The sequence below is a fragment of the Candoia aspera genome, chromosome 12, assembly GCF_035149785.1.
Source record: "Candoia aspera isolate rCanAsp1 chromosome 12, rCanAsp1.hap2, whole genome shotgun sequence".
Classification (NCBI taxonomy): domain Eukaryota; kingdom Metazoa; phylum Chordata; class Lepidosauria; order Squamata; family Boidae; genus Candoia; species Candoia aspera.
The window spans coordinates 1,120,001-1,142,936 of record NC_086164.1 but is presented as its reverse complement, the minus strand read 5'-3'; the positions used below and the strand labels follow the sequence as shown (position 1 = coordinate 1,142,936).

The 22,936-nt window shown below is 50.0% G+C and overlaps 1 protein-coding gene across 2 annotated transcripts in view; it reads right to left on the bottom strand.

Annotated features, from left to right (window-relative positions):
- Positions 1-1,352: 1,352 nt before the first annotated feature.
- The window catches only part of HTR2C (5-hydroxytryptamine receptor 2C), a 26,703-nt gene continuing 5,119 nt past the window's right edge, over positions 1,353-22,936 (bottom strand). Inside the window, exons 2-4 of one of the 2 annotated variants that reach the window (XM_063313644.1) lie at positions 13,042-13,693; positions 5,737-5,937; positions 1,353-2,571 (exon numbers count right to left, since the gene is read on the bottom strand). In XM_063313644.1, the coding sequence (XP_063169714.1) occupies positions 1,754-2,571; positions 5,737-5,937; positions 13,042-13,423 (1,401 nt within the window). In that variant the 5' untranslated portion in view covers positions 13,424-13,693 and the 3' untranslated portion in view covers positions 1,353-1,753. Of the gene's footprint in view, positions 2,572-5,736; positions 5,938-13,041; positions 13,845-22,936 lie in introns of those variants that run through there. The other variant, XM_063313645.1, reaches the window with a different exon arrangement.

The window sequence follows — 22,936 nt, the reverse complement described above, 5'->3', positions numbered from 1 at the left end:
TCTCTCAACTTGGCATGAATTTGAGAGTAGAGGTGTCTTTTTTTTTCTTTTTTTTTTTCCTGGTAGTTGTATTTTTGAGCTTCACATTAAATGTTTTTTAGGAAGTTCACCTTGAAGTCAACGGAGCTCCCCAAAAGTCACTACCCCACTGTTTCCGCACTTACCTGAAATCTGGACCAGGACTGAAAGAGTGGATGTGTGGGGAAGGTGCAGTAGACCGGTAGCCTCGCCCCCCTCTTCCAGTACGTCCCATTGCAGTCTTTGAGAACTACTCACCTGCGAAGCCTTTGCTGAGTGACCAACTGCACCATCTTTGGCTGCCTCTGTTAGAGATTCCAGGGAGGCTGAAGAAAGCATAAAATGAAGCAGAATTGAATGAACAGTAACAAAAGAATAATAGTAAGCATTCATAAATAATATTGGACTAGAGCAGTGTTTCTCAACCTCAGCGACTCTCAGACCTATGGACTTCAACTCCCAGAATTCCCCAGCCAGCATTCTGAGTGGAAGTCCACACATTTTGAAGTTGCTGAGGTTGAGAACACTGGACTAGAGGACCTGTCTAGGTAGCCTCAGGTTCTGGGCCCACGGTGGCCAAAACCTCTGGGGGGAAAACACGCAAACCACTGTCCTGCATTGTAGTGTCTCCAAGACCAGAGATCTAGAACCATCTTGACTAGAAGCAGGGGTAACCTTCCCTTCCTCCAGTTTGGTTGATCCTCTGTTCAAGTGGTCCAAGCTGATGATCATTCCCACATCCTGTCAGCACTAGAGACTTCCCGAAGTTAACCAGCTGCTGGGTGAAGGTCCTGAATCTCAGCTGCCTTGGGTGAGCACACCCGTTCTGGTATTTCAAGAAAGCTGGACAACCTCTCTGTCCACTTGCATTCCATCGTGCATAATTACATAAACCTTAGTCATATCCCCTATTACTGGTTTTCAAAATGAAAAGTTGAAAAGCCCCCCCCCCAATGTAACTGTGTGTAATCATTATGGATCTCCCTCTTTGCCCTTTTTCCTGCATTATGAACAGACCATGTGTGTACAAGCCATGCAAAAGATTCCGTGGGGTGGGGTGGGGTTCTGCAAAGTGCCCTGGCCTGGGGGTGGAGCACCTTTCCTGAGGCAGCCTCCCGTTCCAGAAGGTGCTTGTAGTACCAAGGGTTTATCCAGCAGCAATATGATGCTGGCAGTTGGCAGGTTTACATCTGAATGCTTCCTAGCCATCCCCTGCCCAGCTTTGGCAAACTGGCCATTTTCACTACCCTGCATGGCCAAGATCAAGACATGCAAAGCCAGGGACGGACCTGGATCTAGTGTTTCCTTCGGGGACCAGAATAAGAAGACATCTCCAAGCCCAAATCCCTTTATTTGATATGTGACTCACTCATAACTGACCACGGAGACCCAACAGAAAAAAGAAAGGGATAGAAAAGAAAAACCACCTGAGAGTAACAGTATTTTGTTCATGCACCAGAATGAAAATAGTCGACATTTTTATAAGCAAAATAAGGGATGCCGTTTTGCGGCTGCCCCCGCTGTTCCCACAGGGGACCCACCTGCTCTGTATCCAACAACCAATACAGTGTCTGATTGTAAGAATGGTGCAAAACAATGAGCTACGAGTATGAAAGTTGAAATGAAAAAAAAAAGTTTTGTTCGTAGTGCCTTATTTACATTGTTCTTTCGCTAACATGAACATGGTTTGTAGCTGTGCCATGGTGAAATTCAGACATGAATATATGCATGTAGTTTACACGCTACTTGTTTTTTCACCACCGCAGCTGTTCATCGAGCGCTCCGGGGTCCCTACGTGCGTTCCCAGAGCATCCTCCGTCTCGTCCAGCTCCATGCTGTTGAGCTCGTTACGGTAACTGTTCAGGTTGAGGTCCTTCCCGTAGAACGCTGTTGATACGTTGGGGCACCGGTTGTGCAGCTGTGAGGCCTTTTTGCCACTCTCATAGTGGCATCGGATGTAGTTGGAGAAAGCCCTGCGGTAGATTTTGTTGAAGAGTGTGTAGACAAGGGGGTTGACCCCTGAGCAGATGTAGCCCACCCAAACGAAAACATCCAAAAGCTCTCTCAGAAGAGCCTTGTCACAGGCGTCCTTGCAGAGGACAGACATTATGTTGGTGATAAAAAATGGGCACCACATGATCAGGAACAGAAAGAAGACGATCCCCAAGACCTTGGAGGCCCTGCGTTCGTTGTTGATGGCCTGCATGGTGCCTTTCCGAAACAGGACTCCTTCTTTGTTGACCGGGGAATTTAAGTGGGAAGCTGCCTCGTGGTTCTGCAGCATAGAAAGGTTCTCGGCGTTGTTGTCTTTCCTGAGGCAGTTCATGCTGCTCCTCCTCTGCTTGAGGGGCTCCCCATAGAGGAAAATGGATGCCTGTTTCTGCAGGACCTGGATGGTCAGGCAGTAGGTGAACACCATGATCACCAGGGGGATGAAGAAAGCCACAAACGAGCCGAGGAGGACAAAGTTTTCGTCGTTCAGGACACAGCTTCCATTCACAAAGACCCGAGAATCATCCTGCAAGCCGATGACAGGGATGGGCAGCGAAATGCCTGGAGGAGGAGACATTCCAAGAAGAAGGACCATCAAGAGAAGCAGACATGGAGAAAAGTGGTGTTACTTTGGTTGGACTGGTGACCCGACTTTAACTACCCTTGATTTGGGTATTGTTGGAATGACCGGTCCCACCAGAGCTGCTTCAGTCAAAGGAAGTAAAGGTGTCAAGGGGGAACTGGGGAAGGAGTGACTTTGGTGTCAGTTTAGAGATGCTTAATGAAGTGACCAAGAAACTCCTGCATTTTCCCACTGTCCTTGGTATTAAGTCCCCAAGGTCCCTCTCTGTTTCCTCAGAATAACTTTCCTCAACCTGCTGGCTTCCAAATAGATGGGCAGATGAACAGTCGCAATGGGAATCAGAGTCCAACAGTCAGCCCACTAGGTAGACCAGACCAGGAAATCAACTCCCCAGGAAGGCTAAATCTACTTTTATTGAGATTGGCTCTAATAAACAGAACCTTGCAAGTCTGATTGTGCTGAACCTCCTTCCCCTTCTTATACTCCTGTGAATTAAGGAGGTGTCAGCCTGAGCTGCTTCTGAATGTTACCTCGTAGTTCTGGACTTTAAAAATGCATTAGCCCCTTTTGTGTAGGCAGTGGTTCCTGCATATCTCCATCAAGGTCGTCTTCCTTCCTCTCTACACCAACTTATCTGGAGAACACCAGGTCGAAGAAGGCTAGCTTAAGCAGCAGTAGACCCTGCACATACATGTTGCTGTGTGTCCCCTTTATGAGATGGTGTCCTCCCACTGGGGCTTAAATTCCAGGGAAGGACAGACCGGCTGAGAACAACTAGGCACGCAGGGTCTGCTGAATTGTTCTGAAGGGCCCAAGACACAAAGCGGGGGAGTGTCAAGGGCTGTTTTGCGGAGGGGGCAGTTTCCAGGGGAGAAATAAGTGCCTGGAGGTTCAAGGCAGCTATTTCCCTCTTAAACTCTGAAAATACAAAAAAAGGGGGGGGAAATGGATTAAGGACCCCCAAAGGGGGGCTGGTGGGCGCACACAGCTGTCAAATGTCTCATTTTATTCCTGGTTATTAGAGGATGTGGTTGGTTTTGGCTTGGGGCCACCTGTGAATACTTAGCCCAACTCTGTTTAAGCGAACTTACACCAAAATAAACCCAGTTATCTCTAAATATCTGTCGATATTCGGCATGGAAAAATACCCTATAAACTTGCTCCATGAGTGTGACTTTGATTATAGAGGTGGAGTTAGTGTACAGGAAAGTCCCCCAAACCGGAATAAGCCTATGAGCGCCTTCTCCTGCAAAGTGTGCCAGAAACGTGAGACCAGGAACCTTCAGGAGAAACGGTGCGATCCTCCGTGGCTCCACTAGATGGTGCCCACGACCCTGATGGGAAGGCAGGTGGCCATCTTGGACAGGAACGTTGCTGGAGCCAAAGGCTTTCGCCTGACATTCTCTATGGAGCTCAGGGGCCAACCCCGCATCTCTCTTCCTCACTTGCTCCCACCCCACCCCGCCCCCGGTCCTGCAGAAGCAGTTGTGTTTCAGTTGCAAGGGTCTCTCGCCAGGACAGGTCCGGAGGGGCAGGTCACCCTTCTTGCCCCCGGGCACTTGGGCTACCCATAGCCCAGTGGCTCCTGCTTCTAAGAAGGGAAAGAAGCTGCCACGCCTTACTCTGGAGCAGTGTTTCTCAGCCCTGTCAACCTTAAGATGTATGGACTTCACCTCCCAGAATTCCCCAGCCAGCCACATCTTCTGGGAGTTGAAGTCCACACATCTTAAGGTTGACAGGGCTGAGAAACACTGCTCCAGAGTAAGGCGTGGCAGCTTCTTTCCCTGCTTAGAAGCAGGAGCCACTGGGCTATGGGTAGCCCAAGCTCCCTGGGGCAAGAAGGGTGACCCGCCCCTCCGGCTGAGAAACACTGCTCTGGACAGCTGCCTCTGGAACACTGATTGATCTGTTACTGGTTGATGGATTGACTTTACTGCATGACCATTCTAGATTTCATGACAGGTTCCAGTCCATAAGAACAAGACTAAACCTAGTAAGACCTAGGTTTAAACCTAGTAGAAGAGTGAATAGATGAGCTGAAATGCCTAATTTTAAACAGACACTGCTAAACCTGTAGCCAACCAAGAGCCAAGGCAGCTGAGGGCCCCAAATGCAAGAGGAGAAGTCAGCTCCTCATCCAGGGCTAAAAAGCAGATGGTGTTGGCAGGAGCCCAACTTTAAGGGAGGGACAGTCCAAAGCCAGCAAGCTGAACCAAGAGCCCTTTCATGGGAACTATGCAATCTGCCCCAGCCATGGGACACGAAGGACTGCCCCTTGCCCAGGGAATCTCATTTGGGTGGGAGCATCCTGGAAAGGTGCTCCCAGAAGCTTCAGGACCTAAACCATTAAGGCCACTGAACATTATGACTAAACGTGGATGCCTGACTAGAAATGTTTCATGCAGTTCTCTGGGGACTCCCCTTCTACATCCTCAAAACAGTGCCCCTACAGCCCCATTCTGCACCAGCTGCAATTTCTGAACTGCCTTTGAGGGCAGACCCAAGCCAAGGACCCTACAGTAATCAAGCCAGGAGGTTACCTGACAATGGACTAAACCAGAGTCTCCAGGAAGCGTCACAGCCACCAGGCCAAATGCAGGGGCCAACCGGGCCTCAAGCAACAGGCCTATCTCCAGCACCACACCAAGGCTGCAGGTGCGCACCTTCAGTGGAACCACATCCATTTAGCTAGCAGGGCCTCAGTGCTGTGGTCAGGATGAGACAGATTTCAAAATAGATGATGATGTTGATCCTGGATGTTCCTCTTTATATACCTGGATGCTAAGCCTTTTTCTCAAGGTTTATGTCGAGAAAAAGGCTTAGCATCCAGGTATATAAAGAGGAACATCCAGGACCGGTTAAGGAAGGCCCTGCTTGCTAAATGGATGTGTGTCTGGCTCAATTACTTGATGCTGGTGAGGGGAATGATGTCCAAAGATTCCTCTTGAATAAACGCTTCCAAGCAACCAAACAAAAATCCTTTTGGTTCTCAGCAGCAATTGATTATCTGCAGCCCTTCAGCCCGGATCATATAAAGGTCTAGAACTTACTGTTGTATTACGATCATGATTATTCTTTTAAACAAAGGCTGTCAAACAGGCATCCTCGAGGGGAAGAACGGGCCTCCAAGCGGGACAGCTTACCCATGGAAATGGTCCAAACAGCAGCAATTTTCATGATGGCCTTGGTGCGGGAGTTAAACCGGCTGTGCTCGATGGGGTTGCGGATGGCAACGTACCGGTCGAGGGAGATGGCGCAAAGGTGCATGATGGAGGCCGTGGAGAAGAGCACATCTAGGGAAATCCAGATGGGACACAGCTGTTTAGGCAAGGGCCAGGCATAATCTGGAAGAGAAAGGAGAGGCAAGGAAAGGGACGTGAGCTTGTGCCTGGGGGACCCCCAGCCCAGAACAGGAGGCGGCGGGGGCTCCCGGGTTAATCAACAGCAAGGCCGGTCCCCTGCAGGAACTGCCCTTGGATCATGCAAGGTGCAAAACTCTTGGCAGGCAGGAGGTGTCCCTTCCAGCTAAAGGATCCGGGAGAAGAGACCCCACCACAAGAGTCACTGCCTAGACAGGCAGAGGGGAATAAAACCCACCCAGGAGAAAGCCATCTGTTAGACTAGTGTTTCTCAACCTCGGCAGCTTGAAGATGTGTGGACTTCAACTCCCAGAATTCCCCCAGCCAGCCATGCTGGCTGGTGAATTCTGGGAGTTGAAGTGCACACATCCTCAAGCTGCCAAGGTTGAGAAACACTGTTCTAGACTGTAAATATATTTCCTAGAAAATCAGCACTGCGGGAGTCTAGAACAGGTTCCAAGAAGAGTAGTGAAGATGGTCCATTCTATGAAGGAGGATTAAAGAAGGCCTGGAGAACACTGAGGAAGGATAGGAGCACACTCTTCAGGGATATCTGCAATTGTGCTCTATGTTTCAAAGGGGCTACAGGTAGTCCTCGCTTAACAACCATCCATTTAGTGATGGTTCGGACTTATAGCAGTGCTGGAAAAAATGACTTATGACCAGTTCTCACACTTAACAACCGTCACATGATCACAATTTGGGCGCTTGGCAACTGGTTCACATTTATGAACATCGCAGCATCCCATGGTTACATGATCACCATTTTTTACCTTCCCAGCCAGTAATGACCACGCGGTTTGCTTAATGCTCACAGTGATTTGCTTAATGACTGCCACAAAAAAATTGGGTTGGATTCACTTAATGACTGTTTTGCTTAGCAACCAAAATTCCAGTCCCAATTGTCATTAAGCAAGGACTACCTGTACTGTCCTACTATAGGTGTCCAACAAGAAAACCAGGGCATTTTCGTTCTCCAGGTACCTATGAGTAAGAGAACATGCGCAAAGGCTGTTCCAAATGCCTTGTGTATAAAGAGACAAGCTGGAATGCACATTCTCAGGTTTAGGTGTTTTTAAAAGCAGCCTGGATTTTGTGTTTTAAACAAAAGAGATATAAATGATTTAAAGAAATAAATGTAGAAAGATGAACCATGTCCTGAGCACTATCAATCCCTGTAAAACACGGTCACCTTTGGGATGCAGGAGCAATTGCCTGAGCCCTGAGGAGCACTCTGAAGTGCCAAAGGCAAGAGAGGAGAAACAGCAATGAAGGCCGCCAACATGCAGCCATCAATCAAAGCACCAGAACTAGGAAAATGTTTAAGTCTATGGAAAATTAAGCACCTTCCCCCTTCCTTTCCCCAAAGTCCCTGACATAGCAAGTCAGCCCTGCTTTCTGGCATCCAAAGTGCCCTCCTGAACCCTTCCGAGGCTCCTTGAAATAATGGATTAATTTTCCGACTGAACTCCAAGCTTTGCCACGTTAATGGCGTTTCCCTTGCCTGACAAGGTTGAAAAGCCAACTGCTCCGTCTTCAAAAGAGACCCTGCGGGTGGACTGATGGGTCCTCCCCAGTGGCAAAGAGAGGAGGCAGTGGCCTTAGAAGCACAACCTGGCTGCTGCCCATCAGCTTACAGGCGGATGAGCTTCAGCCACGATTTGCATTTCTCCACACCCCTGAAGCATTACGGCCAGGCACACTTTGCCCTTGAGATGGCAGGCGTGTGGCAGGTCTCCCTTGTGTCCTTTTAGTACGTTACCTAATGACCCCTGGGATATTTATTGTCGTTTTCGTCATTCGTTTTCTTTCCCTTTGACTTGCTCTGGCCCATAACTGGTGCTGGCACATGCCAAGACAGGGACAAGAGTGTAACCATGTTGACGAAACAAGCAATTCCATGTGGCAGCTCTTGAGAGTGACCGATGGACGAACTGGTGCCACAAAGGGTTCCAGGCATCGCGCGGGGGCATCGGAGAGGTGACTCGTACTGCCAGGAGTTGGTCGGGGGCAGTTGGAGGATTCCAGCAGATCCCTGGCGTGGCTCCAGCTTCTCCTCGGCTCCAATATGGGCTCTGTTACAAATCAGAGAAGATGCTCATCGGCTAGATCGGATCTCTCCCTTCTGACTAAAGGATCGCCTTGCGTGTGAAGGACAGGGTCCCCTTCAGAAATTGGCCAAGGCGTTTCTTTCTCCCATCAGCCCTGGTTTGTTTTCTCTGATTGCTGATGTTCTCCAAAGCTGCAGATGAGATCCAAGGTCCTGTTTCATCTGCAGGCAGGGACTGAATCCAGGATAATGCCCAACTATGAAGATGAAAAGAGGGCCCTTCCAGTATCAAAGGGAATACATTGTAGCAGCAATTCAGGCCCTCGCCAGAGGGTTTTTCCATCACTTGCCACCTGGAGACCATAAAATGCGGGTGTTGGGAGGGGTCATTTCCACCATGGAGTTCAGCTCTCTGCTCAGTGCAGGAATCCACACTCAAATCATCCCTGGCTGATGATGGTCCAGCCCCGGCTTGAACACATCTGTTGCTGACTAAATCTTCTGCTCTCAAAGCAAGCTCCCTGACTGGTCCTCCCCCTAGCAATAAACCAAGATTCCGGTCCTTGTGCTTCTGAGTAACCATGGGTTTATAGAAACCACAGGAAACTGTCTTCTCCTGAGTCAGATTGTCGGTCCACCAAGCTCAGCCTGGCAGTTGCTCTGCAGGGTTTCAAGGGAACCAGTTGAGCGGGCCTTCCTGGAAATCCTGGGGAACAAGCAGATGTTCTACAGCTGAGCTGTTCCGCCTGCTCTGGGCCATCTTTCATCCCTCAAAGCGACAGGCCTGTGGGTCTCCTAGAAACAGCCCAGCCCTCCTTAATTTCCTAGCTTTACTAGTTTGCAGTGTGTGGGTGAGGTTTTTAAAAAAGAAGAGAAAAGAAAAGGAAAAACATAGATGCTGTGGGAATGCCTGTGGAGCAAGGTATTGGCTAGGAGTTGGGTTCATCGCTATGTTTGCCCAGGGAGGCCTCCTCCCTGTGCATTGTGTTAGGCCAGTGTTCCTCCCCCTCCGCGATTTTAAGATGTGTGGACTTCACCTCCCAGAATTCCCCAGCCAGCACTGAAGTCCACACATCTTAAAACTGCAGAGGTTGAGAAAAAAACCTGCATTAGGCAACGGAACCGAGATGTCTCCTTCAGTGGCACAGAGGTCTTCTTTGTTCCTTAAACCAGGCACATGAGGTCTTTTAAACCCCTAAATGCAAATATCTTGGCAGAGTGCTAGGAAAGCATTTGGCCCAGGAGAGATCAGAAAAGTCACACATCAGGCATTTCTATAAAAATAATTTTATTTACAGAAAACAAATATATTTAAAGGCTGTTTGCTGAGAGGAGAGATTTCTCTCAGCTGAATACTCTCTGCAAGCCTACACAGAAGGGAAACTGAAACTAAAACAAGTTCAGGCAAGTTCCTCCTTTAGGCAATGCAACCATTAACATGTGAAAAGGGGACAATTAAATTCAACCTCTTCACCTGGCCAAAATGATTAGTTACCATAGTAACCTTAATCTGTAGTAGAAAACAATATATTAACAAAATATGTGTAAAGAATGCAAATATGTGTAAAGTATGTGAAAAAAAGTTCTCCTTGCTAGAAGCGAATGTGAGAGAGCAAACGGTGGTAGGGCTCCCCTGCCAGTGACAAAACTGGGCTTGCTCTACATTTGGCATGAAAAACCCTGAGGAATTGAGAAGCAGGTGTGACTTTCCAGTATTTCAGATCCCCACTGCTCTCAGTTAGGGTAGCATTTCACTCCCTCAGGGAAGAAGAGAGAGAAGGCTAACCTGTTCCGCTGGTGGAGGAGCAAGAGGGTCTGTCTGAGAGGGCTGCCTGGCCTGGAAGCGCTCCTTCACTTTGACCAAGCCACCTCCTCCCTGCTCCCTCCATCAGGCCTGCCTGCCTCCGTTGCCAGCGTGAGCCAGGAGGGTCTCTTAGCCCGATCCAAAGCGGCCGATAAGAATATTGCAGCTGATCATCTCAGCTGCAAAGCCGAGGAGGCAACTGTGTATTTGGGGCCACTCCTCGCCCGCTGTTTCACCTGTGGGAGTCTCAGTGTTTCAACATTTAAAACCAAAACAATGATCAATAAACACAACACAGCAACAAAGAGTGCAGCATGAAATCAGGTGGAACAGCTGAAAACAAGAGGCTGAGAAGTGTGAGGCCGGTGGGCTTTTGGGGGCATCCCCCTCTTCCCTGCTTTTGGGTTGGGACTGGGTTCCAGTCCATCTTCAGCCATGGAAGCCCACTCGTTCTCCAGCCCAGCCTCCCTCGCAAGGCTGTGCTTGGGGTTTTCAACCTCCCAGGAGAACCTTCAGTCCTGAGATTTCCTGTGGTCTCTCATCCAGGTTAGGGTTAGGATTAAACCCTGCTTAACTTCTGAGATGGCAAAATTGACTTGTTAGATTAGAGAGAGGACAATGACTACATTTATTGGTGACTGGAAACCCCTTATGGACTTTTTGCTGAAAAAAGAAAATAAATTAACTTGTCATTGATGGATTTGATGATTAGAAAGGACAGACTATGGAAAGGAAGAAATTATGTTGTAACCTTAGAGAGAGAGAGCAAAATCTAAATGTACTTGAAACTGCTGTTAAGAAGACCAAAAGCCCCTTCTTTGTTTCCCTTCCTTCCCCTTCCCCTTTTCTATTTCTTTCTTTGTATTTTTTCACTTACTTATTACTTTCCTTTCCTCATTTTTCTCTTTCAAAATTTGTATTGTTTTTATTCTTTTAAACATTTATTTAATAAACATTACACACACACACAGACACACACACGGAGCATTAGAAGCTGCCTGCAGCTGGTGAGCAGCCATCTTGCACCGCCCAAACAGACGGGGCCACGCCCTTCAGATGGCCGTGCTGGCCAGGGACACCGCACTAACGGGTCTTGAGGGCCCGAGTTCCCAAGGTGGGGTCGATGCTACCTCCGGAAGCCTTTCACAGCCCTGCTCCGACCCCTCCAAGGTGCTGGAGGGGGGACTTGGGACTTTCTGTGTGCAAATCTGTGTCCCGCCCTTGAATTCTTCCTCTTTTGTATTCATCAGGAATAATGCACTCGGCCAGGGGCGGGTGGGGGGGAGAGAGTCAAAAAAGTCAAGATGTCAGCCATGGCCATGTGATCAAAGACACCCCCCGGTGCCGCTGAAATCTACCATGTTTGCGAAAATGGGACAGAATTTAAAATGCCTGATGCAGACAGCCAAAGGATTTGGCTCATTTTTAACCAGCTAGCTTTTCATTGCTTGAGGGCAGAAGGACAACCTTGGAGAAATTCCCCAGTTCCCATCCAGGCCCTGCTCTCTCAAAGCAACCCCCCCCCTCCCCAGCTTTTCCTCCCTTTTGAGCACTGCAGCAGCAGTAGTCCCCCCCACCTTTTTCTTTTTTTAATTTCATCACACTTCAAGCTTTTGCTCCCACCTCCCCCAGCAGACCGACCGACCAACCTGGCTGCCTCTTTCAAAGGCTCTGCAGCGAGGCAAAGATCGACCTCAGCAATGAAGATTTCATTGGGGTTTGTATCCTGACTGCTGAAGCACGAAGGGTGTTGTGGCTGAGGAAGGCCCGCGTGGGGAAAGGGGGCACGTCTGGTTTTTGACGAACGAACAGCAGTTGCAGAATCAGAATCGAGGGAAACTCTAAAGGCAGCTCTCCAGACCTTCGGGGGTGGGGCAGTTGCACAATCCGCAAAAGCAGCCGTGCCCCCACCCACCCAGGCCGTTTGCCGGGCCCCTTTGCCAACCCCCCTTTCCAAGCTGGAGCTGAGCCTCCTTCCCAACTGGGTGCCCTCCAGATGTGCTCGTCTTCCACGCCCCTGACCTGCAGCTGGCCCAGATGCTCTGCAGGACTACCTTTCCCTTCCCCGCCTCTGTGCGGAATAGCAGCAGAGCTGTAGTCCGAGGGGCACCTGATGGGCAGGGCAAAGCAAGGCCAAGCCTCCCAAGCAGCTTTTGCTCCTCTGAAGTGCTCCCCCATGCTTCGCAATTGCCACAAAGAATCGTGCCCACAGATTGGAAGCGGAATGGGGGGGACAGGAGTCTCGGTCTCTGGACCCCTGTTCCGCCCACCCCCTCACCCTTCTCTTGGCCACCACCCTTGGCACATGCTTGGGAATGAGGGCAGTGGTTCAGTCAAGGAAGAACGGCTTTTGCAAGTCTGCGTCCCAGGAAACATCTCCCGGAGTTGAAGTCCAAACATGGGTGGACTTCAACTCCCAGAATTCCCCAGCTCCAGGAACAGTGGAATTCTGGGAGTTGAAGTCCACACATCTTAAAGTTGCTAAGGTTGAGAAACACTTACTGATTTTCATTTGGGTTAGTTAGCACCAGGGATGCCTTGGTTCTCATGCAGTTCTTTTTTTTATGTAATTTTTATTAAGAATTTTAATTACAATAGTGGTTGTAATGCAGTTCTTATCTTGTCCCCTGGAGGATGTCAGGGGGCTCTCACTGGGAGCTTCCGCATGGAAAGGCACCTCCAGGATGCTGTGGGTTCCCTTTGTTCAGCCCCTTGATCCCCTCAGGCTTTTCCCCATTTCATGTTGCTGCATGTGCAAGAAGAAGAAAAGGAGCAGAGGTCCAGTGCAGAATGGAGGAAAGGGGCATAGAACTAACCATTGTCAAGGCCAGTTGTGTGCACTGGAACATCAAAACAATGCATTCCCCAAATCAGCTAGAGTAAGGGAAGCCTCAGGACCCCACTTCCCTCCTGCTGCCAGCAAGGATCCCGTTCTTTCAGCATTAGTGTCACTGGCCTCTGACAAGTCCCACGCATCTACCGACCATCCCCTGGAGACTCCTGGCTCTGGAGTTCCTCCTCATTGCCTGTAGCACATGCAAAACAATGACCCAAAGCGGGAGGTAGACAGCAGGTTCCACCTCAAACTTCCTGCTCTTCTGTGCCCAGGATGACCCAGAGGGACAATGGGAACAGCAATGAAAGACGAACGCAACCCTGCTCACGCATTCACTGAGAGCAGCTTGTCCAAAGGTGTTGCAGCCCTCTTGTTGGACACTAACGGTGGCTGACTTACCATAGAGGATAGTGATCAGAGACACAGGCATCACCAGAATGCCCACCAACATGTCTGCCACAGCCAAGGACATCAGGAAGTAGTTGGTGGCATTCTGGAGCTTCTTCTCCAAGGAGACAGCCAGGATAACCAAAATGTTCCCACCAATGGTCAAGAGGATGATGACCAGAATCAGGAGGGCTGGCCAGTTCTTCTCCCTGATGGACTTCCGAGAGATGTCTGTCCCCATGGAGGAATTCAGAGGATCAGATGTTGGTAAACTGTGATTCCCGGTCAAGTTGTGACTCAGTGGCCAAGCCATCAAGCTGCTGTGCAGACTGAAGTCCAGAGTGATGGATACTGTTGTCAGGCCAAGAATCCCTCCCCCGCTGAGGGTACTCATCCTTTGCACACAGGTGCCTTCCTCTTCTCAGGAGCACCCCCACACCAATCCCTTTTTCAGAGGGGAGAAGACAGAAGGGGACAGCTGGACGGCACAGCACTGCCCTGACGAAGGTGCTTGACCTTCCATAGTGGATGAAAGCTTGCTGAAGCCAGAGCAACGTTCTTCCAGGCTGCTGTGAAGGCCAGGGCCCGCAGCTTGGAAAGGCCAACTGGCGAGAAGTGACGCGGTCTTGGCAGTGATATCCAGCATGTCCTCAAGGCCAGCATTCTGTGGAGGGAAGAAAGAGACAGCCACTGGGGCAAAGCCGGGACTGGAGCACAGATGGGTGGTCTTCCCACCAGCTCTGTTCCTCTAACACTCAGAGGCCTCGCTTCTCTCCTCCTCTAGTCCCAAGCCTGTTAGAAGAACCCCCTGGTGGGTCTCCAAAGCCTGGCTCTGTTTGGCTCATGAACAGTGCCCCACAGTGAAGAATGAAGCATCCCGAAGAAGGGTCTCTCCATCAGCAACGGGTTCAGCCTGGCCCAGGAGAGCTTTGCCGCCACCACCTTTGAGGATGCCCCAAAACTTTCTGCGTCTTTCCTGCAGCAGACTGAACGTGGCTCTTGCCCCAGTGGAATTCTCAGCCCCGCCAGTTCCAAGAGACCATGGAAAGCCAGAAATAAATCATTGCCCTAAATGGAAACATTTGGGACCTTTGGAAGCGTCTTGAGGAGAAACAGCACAGCCATTAAAGAAGGGGAGAAATAAAATCCAAGGCACAACCCTCTCCAGGAATTGCATTTTGGCTAATAAATTTCAGCTGTGAGTTTAACTCCAGAGAGGGGTTGGCAATCCCACAGGATAAACCAAGGTCCAAAGAGGCAGAAGCAAACAGCTGAACACTGGGTAAGCCACCCTTGTGCCACCCTTTGCCGCCACTGTGCAGAGAAACAGGAGATGTTCCCATGGCAAAGAGCACGTAGACCAGCCTTGCTCAACCTTCTGACCCTGGAGGGACCCTTGAAATATTTTCCAGGCCTCACTTGGGGAGCCCCTGCACGTTCAGGCTCAAATAGAGGCCAGAAGATACAAAATGATTCTATTCGTTTCAGGGGTAGGCCTGTATAGATGCACTAACAGTGTTCTTAAACTGAAAACAAAGAATGAAACTTACCTCTTTAATGTGAAGTTGCCCAAATTTGAAATAATTTTTTAAACAAATCGCGATCTCTCAGGGAACCTGAGGGTGCCACAGAACCCTGGTTGAGAAACCCTGATGTAGAAGGTGGTTGAACTGGATGGAGGCCAGCAGGTGCCATGGCTGGACAGGTGCTCTCTGGCTGGAAGATACAGCAGAGTTCAAATGCCAGCCAGCCACTAGCTGCAGGGCCTCCCTCCACGGCTAAGCTCCCTCACTGAGCTGTGCCAAAGATGAAGGAGAAAAGCTCTTTCAGATCCCAGCCGGAATTGCTTTAGTCTAGGGATCTTCTGCCCCTCCTGCCAATGGCTGCAGCCAAAGCTCCTGTTAAAGGCAAAGGAGAAGTGGGCTGTCCTCTTTGGGGTAGGCTGACCATACGTCCCATTTTGAATGGGACAGTCCCGTTTTTTAACATTTCCAGACCATCCCATTGTTTTAAAATAAATGTCCATTTTGTCCCGTTTTCTTAAAAACCCTACTTAAACATTTGAAAGTTCCCACAAACCTGTCAGAATGCAGTCTGACTTTGAGTGGAAGGAGGGGGAGCTCAGCAGAAACGGCAGGAAAAAAGCTGCAGAGCTCAACCCACCAGGAAACCTAAAAAGGAAAAAACAGGATCATCTGAGAGGCGGTGATCAAAGGACGAGCCAATTGCCTCCTGCCTTGAAACGGCAGGAAGAAAAGAACGTAAAAGCACGGCCAGAGGAGAAACGGCTTGTCGGGGACAACCGTTCACTAGACTCTCCAGCCCAGTCTTGCCTCTTGCAAACGAAGGAATCCGACGATTCCCAGCCCGAGAAAACCGGAGAAGTTCCTGCCTGATGATCCAGCCCGTTGCCCAGCCCTGCCCCATTTTGCCATCCCAATGTCCCGTTTTTGTCTCAAGGAAATATGGTCAGCCTACTTTGGGGGCCTGGGCAGGCAAAGTTGCCCCCTTTCCAGGGCTGCAGGTCACCCAAGATGGTCTTTGCAGCGCATCCACCTGCAAGGGGAAGCTCGCTCAGCTCTTAAGGTGTGGGGGGGTCACGTTAATCACGTCTCCACCAGTCCGCAAACAAACGGCAGAGAAATTGGAAACCAACTGGAGAGCCACTCAATCCACCCAGAAGGCAAGGTGCTTCAGAGAGGCCCCTTCTGGGCCCTGGGGGCAGAATGACCTTATCCCAGCTAGCCCACACCGGGCACACAAGCCCCTCATCCCCAGCTGGCACAATGGAAGCTGTGGTCCAACGCATCTGGAAGGTGCTGGCTTTGGGATAGCTGTGGGAGTGGGGGCTGTTCCCTTCTCCTTCCGCTCCCCCTCCCGCCTTGTCTCTGTTGCAGGATTCCTCTCGGCGGAATACAAGTACAGCAAAGGCCGGGTCTGGCAGCAAAGGAGGGAGGCTAAATCAGGCACAGGAAACCTGCTTTAACCCCACGCCTGCTTCCAGCACGATGGAGCCGAGGGGGCACAACCCCTCGAGAAGCTGGGACTGCCATCCACTGGCGGCAGAGAGAAGGTGCGGGAGGAACCATCCTTACTGCAAGGCATGCCAGCTAAGCCCAGGGGGCCGCCTGTTGCACTCAATACCGAGGGAGCCCCAGAGGCCGATGAGGCCTACTCAACCCAATTGCAGAGGCACTCGTCAAATCCCCGGCAGAGGCGTTCTCACAACCCCTGGGTTTACTGCAGAAGGAGAGGAAGACTGCCTTTTTCAAGGCAAACAGAAGAGTGACCACCTAAAGCGGGTGAGGGGGGGCACCGAATCGGTCCTCCTCATCCTCGTACAGCATGCCAAAGAGCATCCGGTGCGTTTTGTGTGGGGACACCCCCCACCCACCCACACAGACACCCATTTGATTCTGAGAATTCTGCAGGGGCTCTTTTTTCCTTTTTCTTCTTCTTTCCAGCATACCTGTTTGCTGTTGAATAGCTCCCAGCATTTGGAATAGCAAAACAAAAATCCATCGCTTTGCGAAGTTTAACCCAAAAAAGGTAAGCATGGAGGTCCGCTCAGTCTCGTCCTCACCAAGCCCACCCTAAGGAAATCCCGAACAGAGGCCCTTTTAAGATCTAGCAAAGGGGCAGATCTCCTATGCATGTTTAGTTGGAGAAAATACGGGTGCTCTGCAAGCAGGCCGCAAAACCAGCTTTTTGTGCTCTGACCTTGCCCTCTGCCTTTGAACTGTGCTCTTCCTACCCCCGGGAGGAAAAGGTCAAGGACAGTGTGGCGTGTCATGATCTTTTCTGACCCTTACATGAATCTCTTCATTATGGCCTAGGAGGAAATCGGTGCTTCCTGGACAAGGAAAGAAGCAACTATAATGTTTTGACTTTCCCACCTTGCAAGCCTTTTTGGTGGTGACTCTGTATCATGGGAATGTTATTCCAAAAGGAGGCGGCACGGCCTTGTCTTTTCAAAAGGGCTTTCATCTGCTTCGGCCTGTGTTCTCTTCGCTGGCTTTCAAACATTCTCCTGCCACTATATTTAGTTTGCCTAAGTGAATGCTTTGATCCATAATTGGATTGTTTTATCTGCATTCTAAAGTGGCTTAATGGGTGTAGTTGTCTTTTGGAAGTCAGCCTGGAAAGGAAGGGCCTCCTCTAAAGGACCCTTCTATGGATATGCTCAGGGGAGTGAGCAATACCCCATCTGCACCCAGAGAAAGTTGTGGCCTATGGACCACTTTCAACTTTCCAAGCTGTTTATCACAGCAGTCTCTTTTAAACTCCGCTTTTGATGGTTTACACCAAGCCTCTTTCAAATGTTGGCCTGAAAAGGCTAAGTGCCCCCTGATAATTGCCTGGATGAGATCCTGCCCCCTCAAACACTTTCACTCATAATCTCAACACGCGAAGGCTCCTTAGTCACTGGAACTGATGGATATAAGAGCAAGCAAATTCAAATCTCTGAAAGTATACTAATTTTGGGTCAGCATGTTCCTGGAACCTTGTTGGGTAACAGGTTGAACATTTAAGATGGGGATGTCCACCGTCTCACTTGACCTTCACATCTGTGAATGCAAAGCTCTATTCTTAGCTCATTAAAGTGGGCTGAATTCACTAAATTAAAGGAAAAAAATAACGTAATGATCCTTGTAATAAAAGCATGGATTGTGCATACCTTGCCAACATTAGTTGTGAAACTTTCAGCCTCCCTTACACCCTCTGGGCCTTCTCTCCCTTTCTTAGCTAATTTTCAGCCTAATGACTTCTAATTCATTTTGACTTGCATTTGGTAGATCCCTAGTTATGTCAGAATGATCCAGCTTGATTTTCCTTGACATGCTGGAGGGCACATATGTGCTGATTTTTAGGGGGAAAGAATGCCTTTAAAAAGGGGGGGATGCAAGGCCACTGCATCAAACTTTGCTCCACCCGTCCCCAAAAGTCCTGCCTAATGAGAACTTCCAGAAACTTTTGAGATCTTGGAGTCAGTGTTAGCTAATTCCCCAGATGCAGTGAGTTTCTCACAGCTGAGTCTCAAAGGACTCTTGTTGGCAGGGAACTCTTATATCAACTTTTTAAAAATAACTTTGATCTGCAGAAGGAAAAAATGAAACAGTATTGTGGTGAATGCATGTTCCTTCCTTTTTTTTTTTTTTTGCTGGAAAACGGGGGTTCTGCCCTGGAAATCACCACTGAACCACCATATTTTCATTCCCCTTTTTGGCACAGTTCAGATCTCATCCTGTCTCTTCCCATCACAGATACACAAAATAGCTTGTAAACAAAGTTCAACCACTTGCAGTTGACTTCCCAAAAATTAGAAGAATCCATGTACATGGATGTATTTAGTTGCCCCCAAAACTTTGCTCTCCAAGGCTTTCAGAACATCTGGGATGTTTTTGTGTCCCAACGTCTTCACTTAGGAAGCTTCCCAACTGTTAGTCCAGCCCAAGCAAAGATGAGTTCTCCAGGCCGGCTCCTAGAGCAGGGCCTTGAGACAATTAAGGTAGCCCATGTTCCACCAAGAAAGATCCCAACATATAAGCCAGAAGCTGCCTTAAACCAAGTCTTCAATTTATGCCTTCCGCAGCAGCTTCCCTAAACTCAAGCTCATTGGCAGGTGACAGCATGGTGCAAATGACATGAATTGTCATACATGACAGCAAATGACTTCATCTTCATCATTTTCACCATGATGTCATCATCATGTGGCATGTACCACATACCTAGCCTTGTGCCCTCTGGATATGTTGACTTTCCTCAAGTCTCCTCCTATCTGACCTAACATTTTCAGGAAGAACTAGGAGGAAGAGACCGAGAAATCAGTGCCTTGCCCTCTTCCCACCTCTCTTGGGTCTGCAGGACAGAAGACAAATGACCATCAGGTTCCCCACTCCCAGCCCTGGATGGGTTGCATTTCTTTTTGGTCAGATGAAGCCCTTTGTCTTTGCTTTTCAGCCTCCATATGCCCTCAGCCCCCAGAGCAGCCAGCCCTTGTTGGTGGCTGCAAAAGGAACAGGTTGCAGGTGATGGACGGAAGTTCTTCTCGACCACCAGGGCTCAGGAGGGGAACCTGCTGTGACTGAAGTCTGACTTTCTGTCTGGTCAGTGGTGAGAGATGCCACCAACTGCCATCAAGCAAAGCTCACAGTGCCAGTCTTTGCTGCTGCTAGAGGCCTAATCTTGGCCTAGAGAAATGGACAGCATCACTCAAGCTCTGGCTTATTTCAATCATGGTTTAGTAACAGTCAGCCAGTCTTCCAGAAGAACACAGCACCCATGTCTTTGTCGGTCCATTTGCTTTTTGAGATGCTCTTATGTCATATCTCTGTGGGTTGATTAAGAGCTTGGCTTGGACTCCAAAACAGACCGGGAATAAGTAGCAAACCGCAGACAAAACCGCCAGGCACTTCCACTCTCATGGTGCTAAACTGCAGCCACGGTCAGTGAGCCACCCACAAATGTTAGTTTCAAATGGGCAGGATTGCAGCATGAGCCGCTGAGGCTACCCCAGCCCAGATCTGCCCCCAACAGGCAACTCTTAGCCTCCCAGAAGGATGTCCACTTATTGGTGATAAGGCACCGTCTCTTGCCTGAGAGGGCTTCAGCTAACCCTGCTCTCCCTCCCTCACATTTTCATCCATGGCAGGTGCTCCCTTCTCCCCTGTCTGAGCTATTGTTGGCTCCTCTGACGACAGCGAATACGGAAGAGCCAAACTTGGAACATGGTGGTCCCAGTTGTGCCATGAATCAGCACTCCACAAGTTGCGATGACTCAAGAGTCGGAGCTGTCTCCTTCCCTTCCGCAGCTCCAAGGGGGCCTGTTCCCTCCCGACCGCTGCTCCGTGCCGCTGGACTCGCTGGGCTTTAGAACTCCCAAGGGTTGCCTCCCCTTAACATCAGAACTGCAGCCCTGACTCAGTCCTTGCAATGGTTCTAGAGCATAAAAACACGGGCTGTTAAAACCCTCCCTGGTGCTGCGAGGCCGTGCGAATCCTCAATGAATCTGCTTTCCCTGCGCCTGCTGCCTCCCCTCCCCTCCCCTCCCCTCCCCTCGGCATTGGAATCATGCCTGTCCACCCACACAGCTTTTCTGGAGAACTTGATGGCTGGATTACATTCATATTTCCCCCAGAAACCAGCACGGCGCTTCTCTGCTTCCTGCTCCTGAGCCAGTGGCCAGGAGAGCCCATCCCGCCTGGTGGGGTGGAATGGGGCCTCCGAGGGCCGCCACACATCCAGCTCAGCCTGGGAGCTCTTCTGAAAGGGCAAATGCACGCTCACTGGCGTAATGCCGCATCGCTCTGCTCAGGAGTGGCAGGGAGTTCCAGCGGCACCAACTGGGGCCTTTGGGGAAAGGGCCCTCCAGCAACAAGATCCGCTTCCTTACAGGGGGCCTTCTTTTGCTGCTTTCTGGTTCTGCCATTTGATCCAACTCAAGGGCTTTTCCCCACAGAGCTTGGAAGAAAACTGCCCCCCCTCCAGAAGTTACAGCCCAGCTTTATGAAATCTCTTCCCTGGGGGAGCGCAGACCCGAAAGGAGTGGGGAGGCAGCTGAGATAAAGGGATTGCACCACCAAAGCCTCACCACAGTTCAGCGGTGTGTAAGCACGTGTGCTCAGGGAGGTGGGGGCCCTGGCAGCACTGAGGGAAATAAAATGCACACACGCATCTCCATCCTCCTCCTCCCCCCCACCCCGCCCCCCGTCAAGCTTATGGCTGGTGATTTAAAAGCAAATCTAAAACTGCTTTGCCCAGCTGGGTAACTACAACTTCCATCATTCTTAGCCAGAGCAGTGCTGGCTGGGGACCCTGGGAAAGGTGATTCAAAATATCTGCTCCAGGCAAGGGAGGCAGTCCTGGAGAGGAAGCAAGCAAGAAACAGCACTGCATGCAAACTATACACAATTAACCCATTAAGGTGAGGAAAAAGAGCTTGACTTCTCCGGCCACCAGGAGGATGAGACGTAATGGCCCCTCCCAAGTCTGGGACTCATCTTTGCATGTGGCAGTTGGAAGTCAATCCAGCTTAGCTCTGTGAAGCTTATTTTTCATTTATCCTGCACAGACCTGCATGTTTAGTCAAGACCCCTCAGCTCCAAGTATGGGCAAGCTCTTTTGAATAAAACGTATTTGGGTTCTCACGTGACATCAACATTTATTTTGTCAAAGAATGGATGAAGCAGAACAGCCCATTTTCATAGGAACCAAATGGCCTCCTCCTTTTCGTTCTGAGAATTTCCAGCCAGGCCCGCAGACATGGCCTCCATAACTCATGAGGGACATGGTCCCCACTTACTGCTCAAGTCCTTGATGGATCCCGGAAATGCTTTTCACAGCCCCTCAACCTCCCTGGATTTAGAAGCACGCACGAGATCCTTGCTGGATTGGGCCAAAGATACCTTTTCCAGCATCCTGTGTCCCACTCCAAGCCAACTGAGGACACAATCACTCAGGAGGAAGACGTGCAGCTGCTCCTCAGAACCTGCTATCCAGAAACATAAGATGTCACCAAGCACGGAAGCTCGCCTGCTTTCTGCATTATAGTTTTCCCTATAACCGACCACCCAAAAAAGGGCAACCAGCCATCAGCATCAAGAACCTCAGAGACTGTTCTCCTCTTTTCCCAGAATTGTCTTTACTGACATCGAAAAGAACAGCCATCATCTTGCCTGCTAACTCAACAAAGTCTCCTCTGTGCCAAAGTTTTCCAGGTCTGTTGGCCTTTGTGTCCTCAAATGACTTTTCATCTAGGCAGATTTAAGCAAGTTTCCATGGACACACTTGGCATGATGCTTTGGTCAGCCCTCTGCTGTGTGGGCAGCCACATCCTCCTCATCTGCCTTCGGTCAGTGACTCCCACCTCCCACTTTCATGGGAAACAGCCTGACAGAATGGGAGAGGGAATGGCCTTGAGGGACAGGAGGAAGAGCTGCTACCAAGACCAACGGTCGGACAAAAGAAACTCGAGTCTGGATGCCGTTACTGTATCTGTGTAATAAAAGGCAAATAGGCCTGCATGACTTTAGTTTCCTAGTCTGGTCTACCTTGAAGGGCTGACATTAATATTGCATGTCTGAATGCACTTTCCTCCCTCCCTTTATCTCCGTGAGAAGTAGGGAGGGTCTTTTCCCAGATTACAGTTCTGCCCCGGACTCAGATCCCCTTTATCTGACTCTGCCTTGGTTGCAGCTCTTCCTCCTGTCCCTCAAGGCCATTCCCACTGCCTGCTGCACCTTTCAAAGGAAGAGGAGGAGGACAAGACTGGTCCCAGTAGCACCCCATCCCTCCCTCTTGCACACATCTGGGCACAGCAGTCTGCAGAAATGCGGGACCTGTTTGCTCTGACCACTTAGTTCCCTCCTCTCACAAAATTATGCATTTCGTTTCCAGCTCAGTAAGCTTGTCAGTAATAAACCCCACATCTCTCCTCCACGACGGATGCCAACACTTTGGGCCTGTGAAACCCATTCAACTGTGAAAACAGAGGGAAGCCAAGGCAAGGGGTGTGGCGAAGACCTGAGTGGCTTGGGCTGAGCAACTTCCAGGTCTGGGGGTGGTTTGGGGGAGTGCCTTGGCTTCTCGGCTTTTGTTTCCCATTTTTGACGCAGCAGGCTGCGGGGGGTGGGGGTGGGTTCACTCCCCTCGTTTCAGGGTACTGCTTGTCAGGCAGGTACCTTTATGAGTACTTTCGGAGGGAGCTGGGAGAATCAACTCCCGCTGGGCAATGGAGAAAGGGATGGAATCGAGATAACCTGGGGAACCCTAGCAGAGCTTGATTTGGGGCGTAAGGAACAGCCAAAGCCAAGCTTGGGACAGTGAGCAACTTCCCATACGCAGGCATACACGTGTTTGGTCAGTGAAAGCTGGGGGGGGGGGGTAAAGAGGGCAGTTTTCGGGAGGG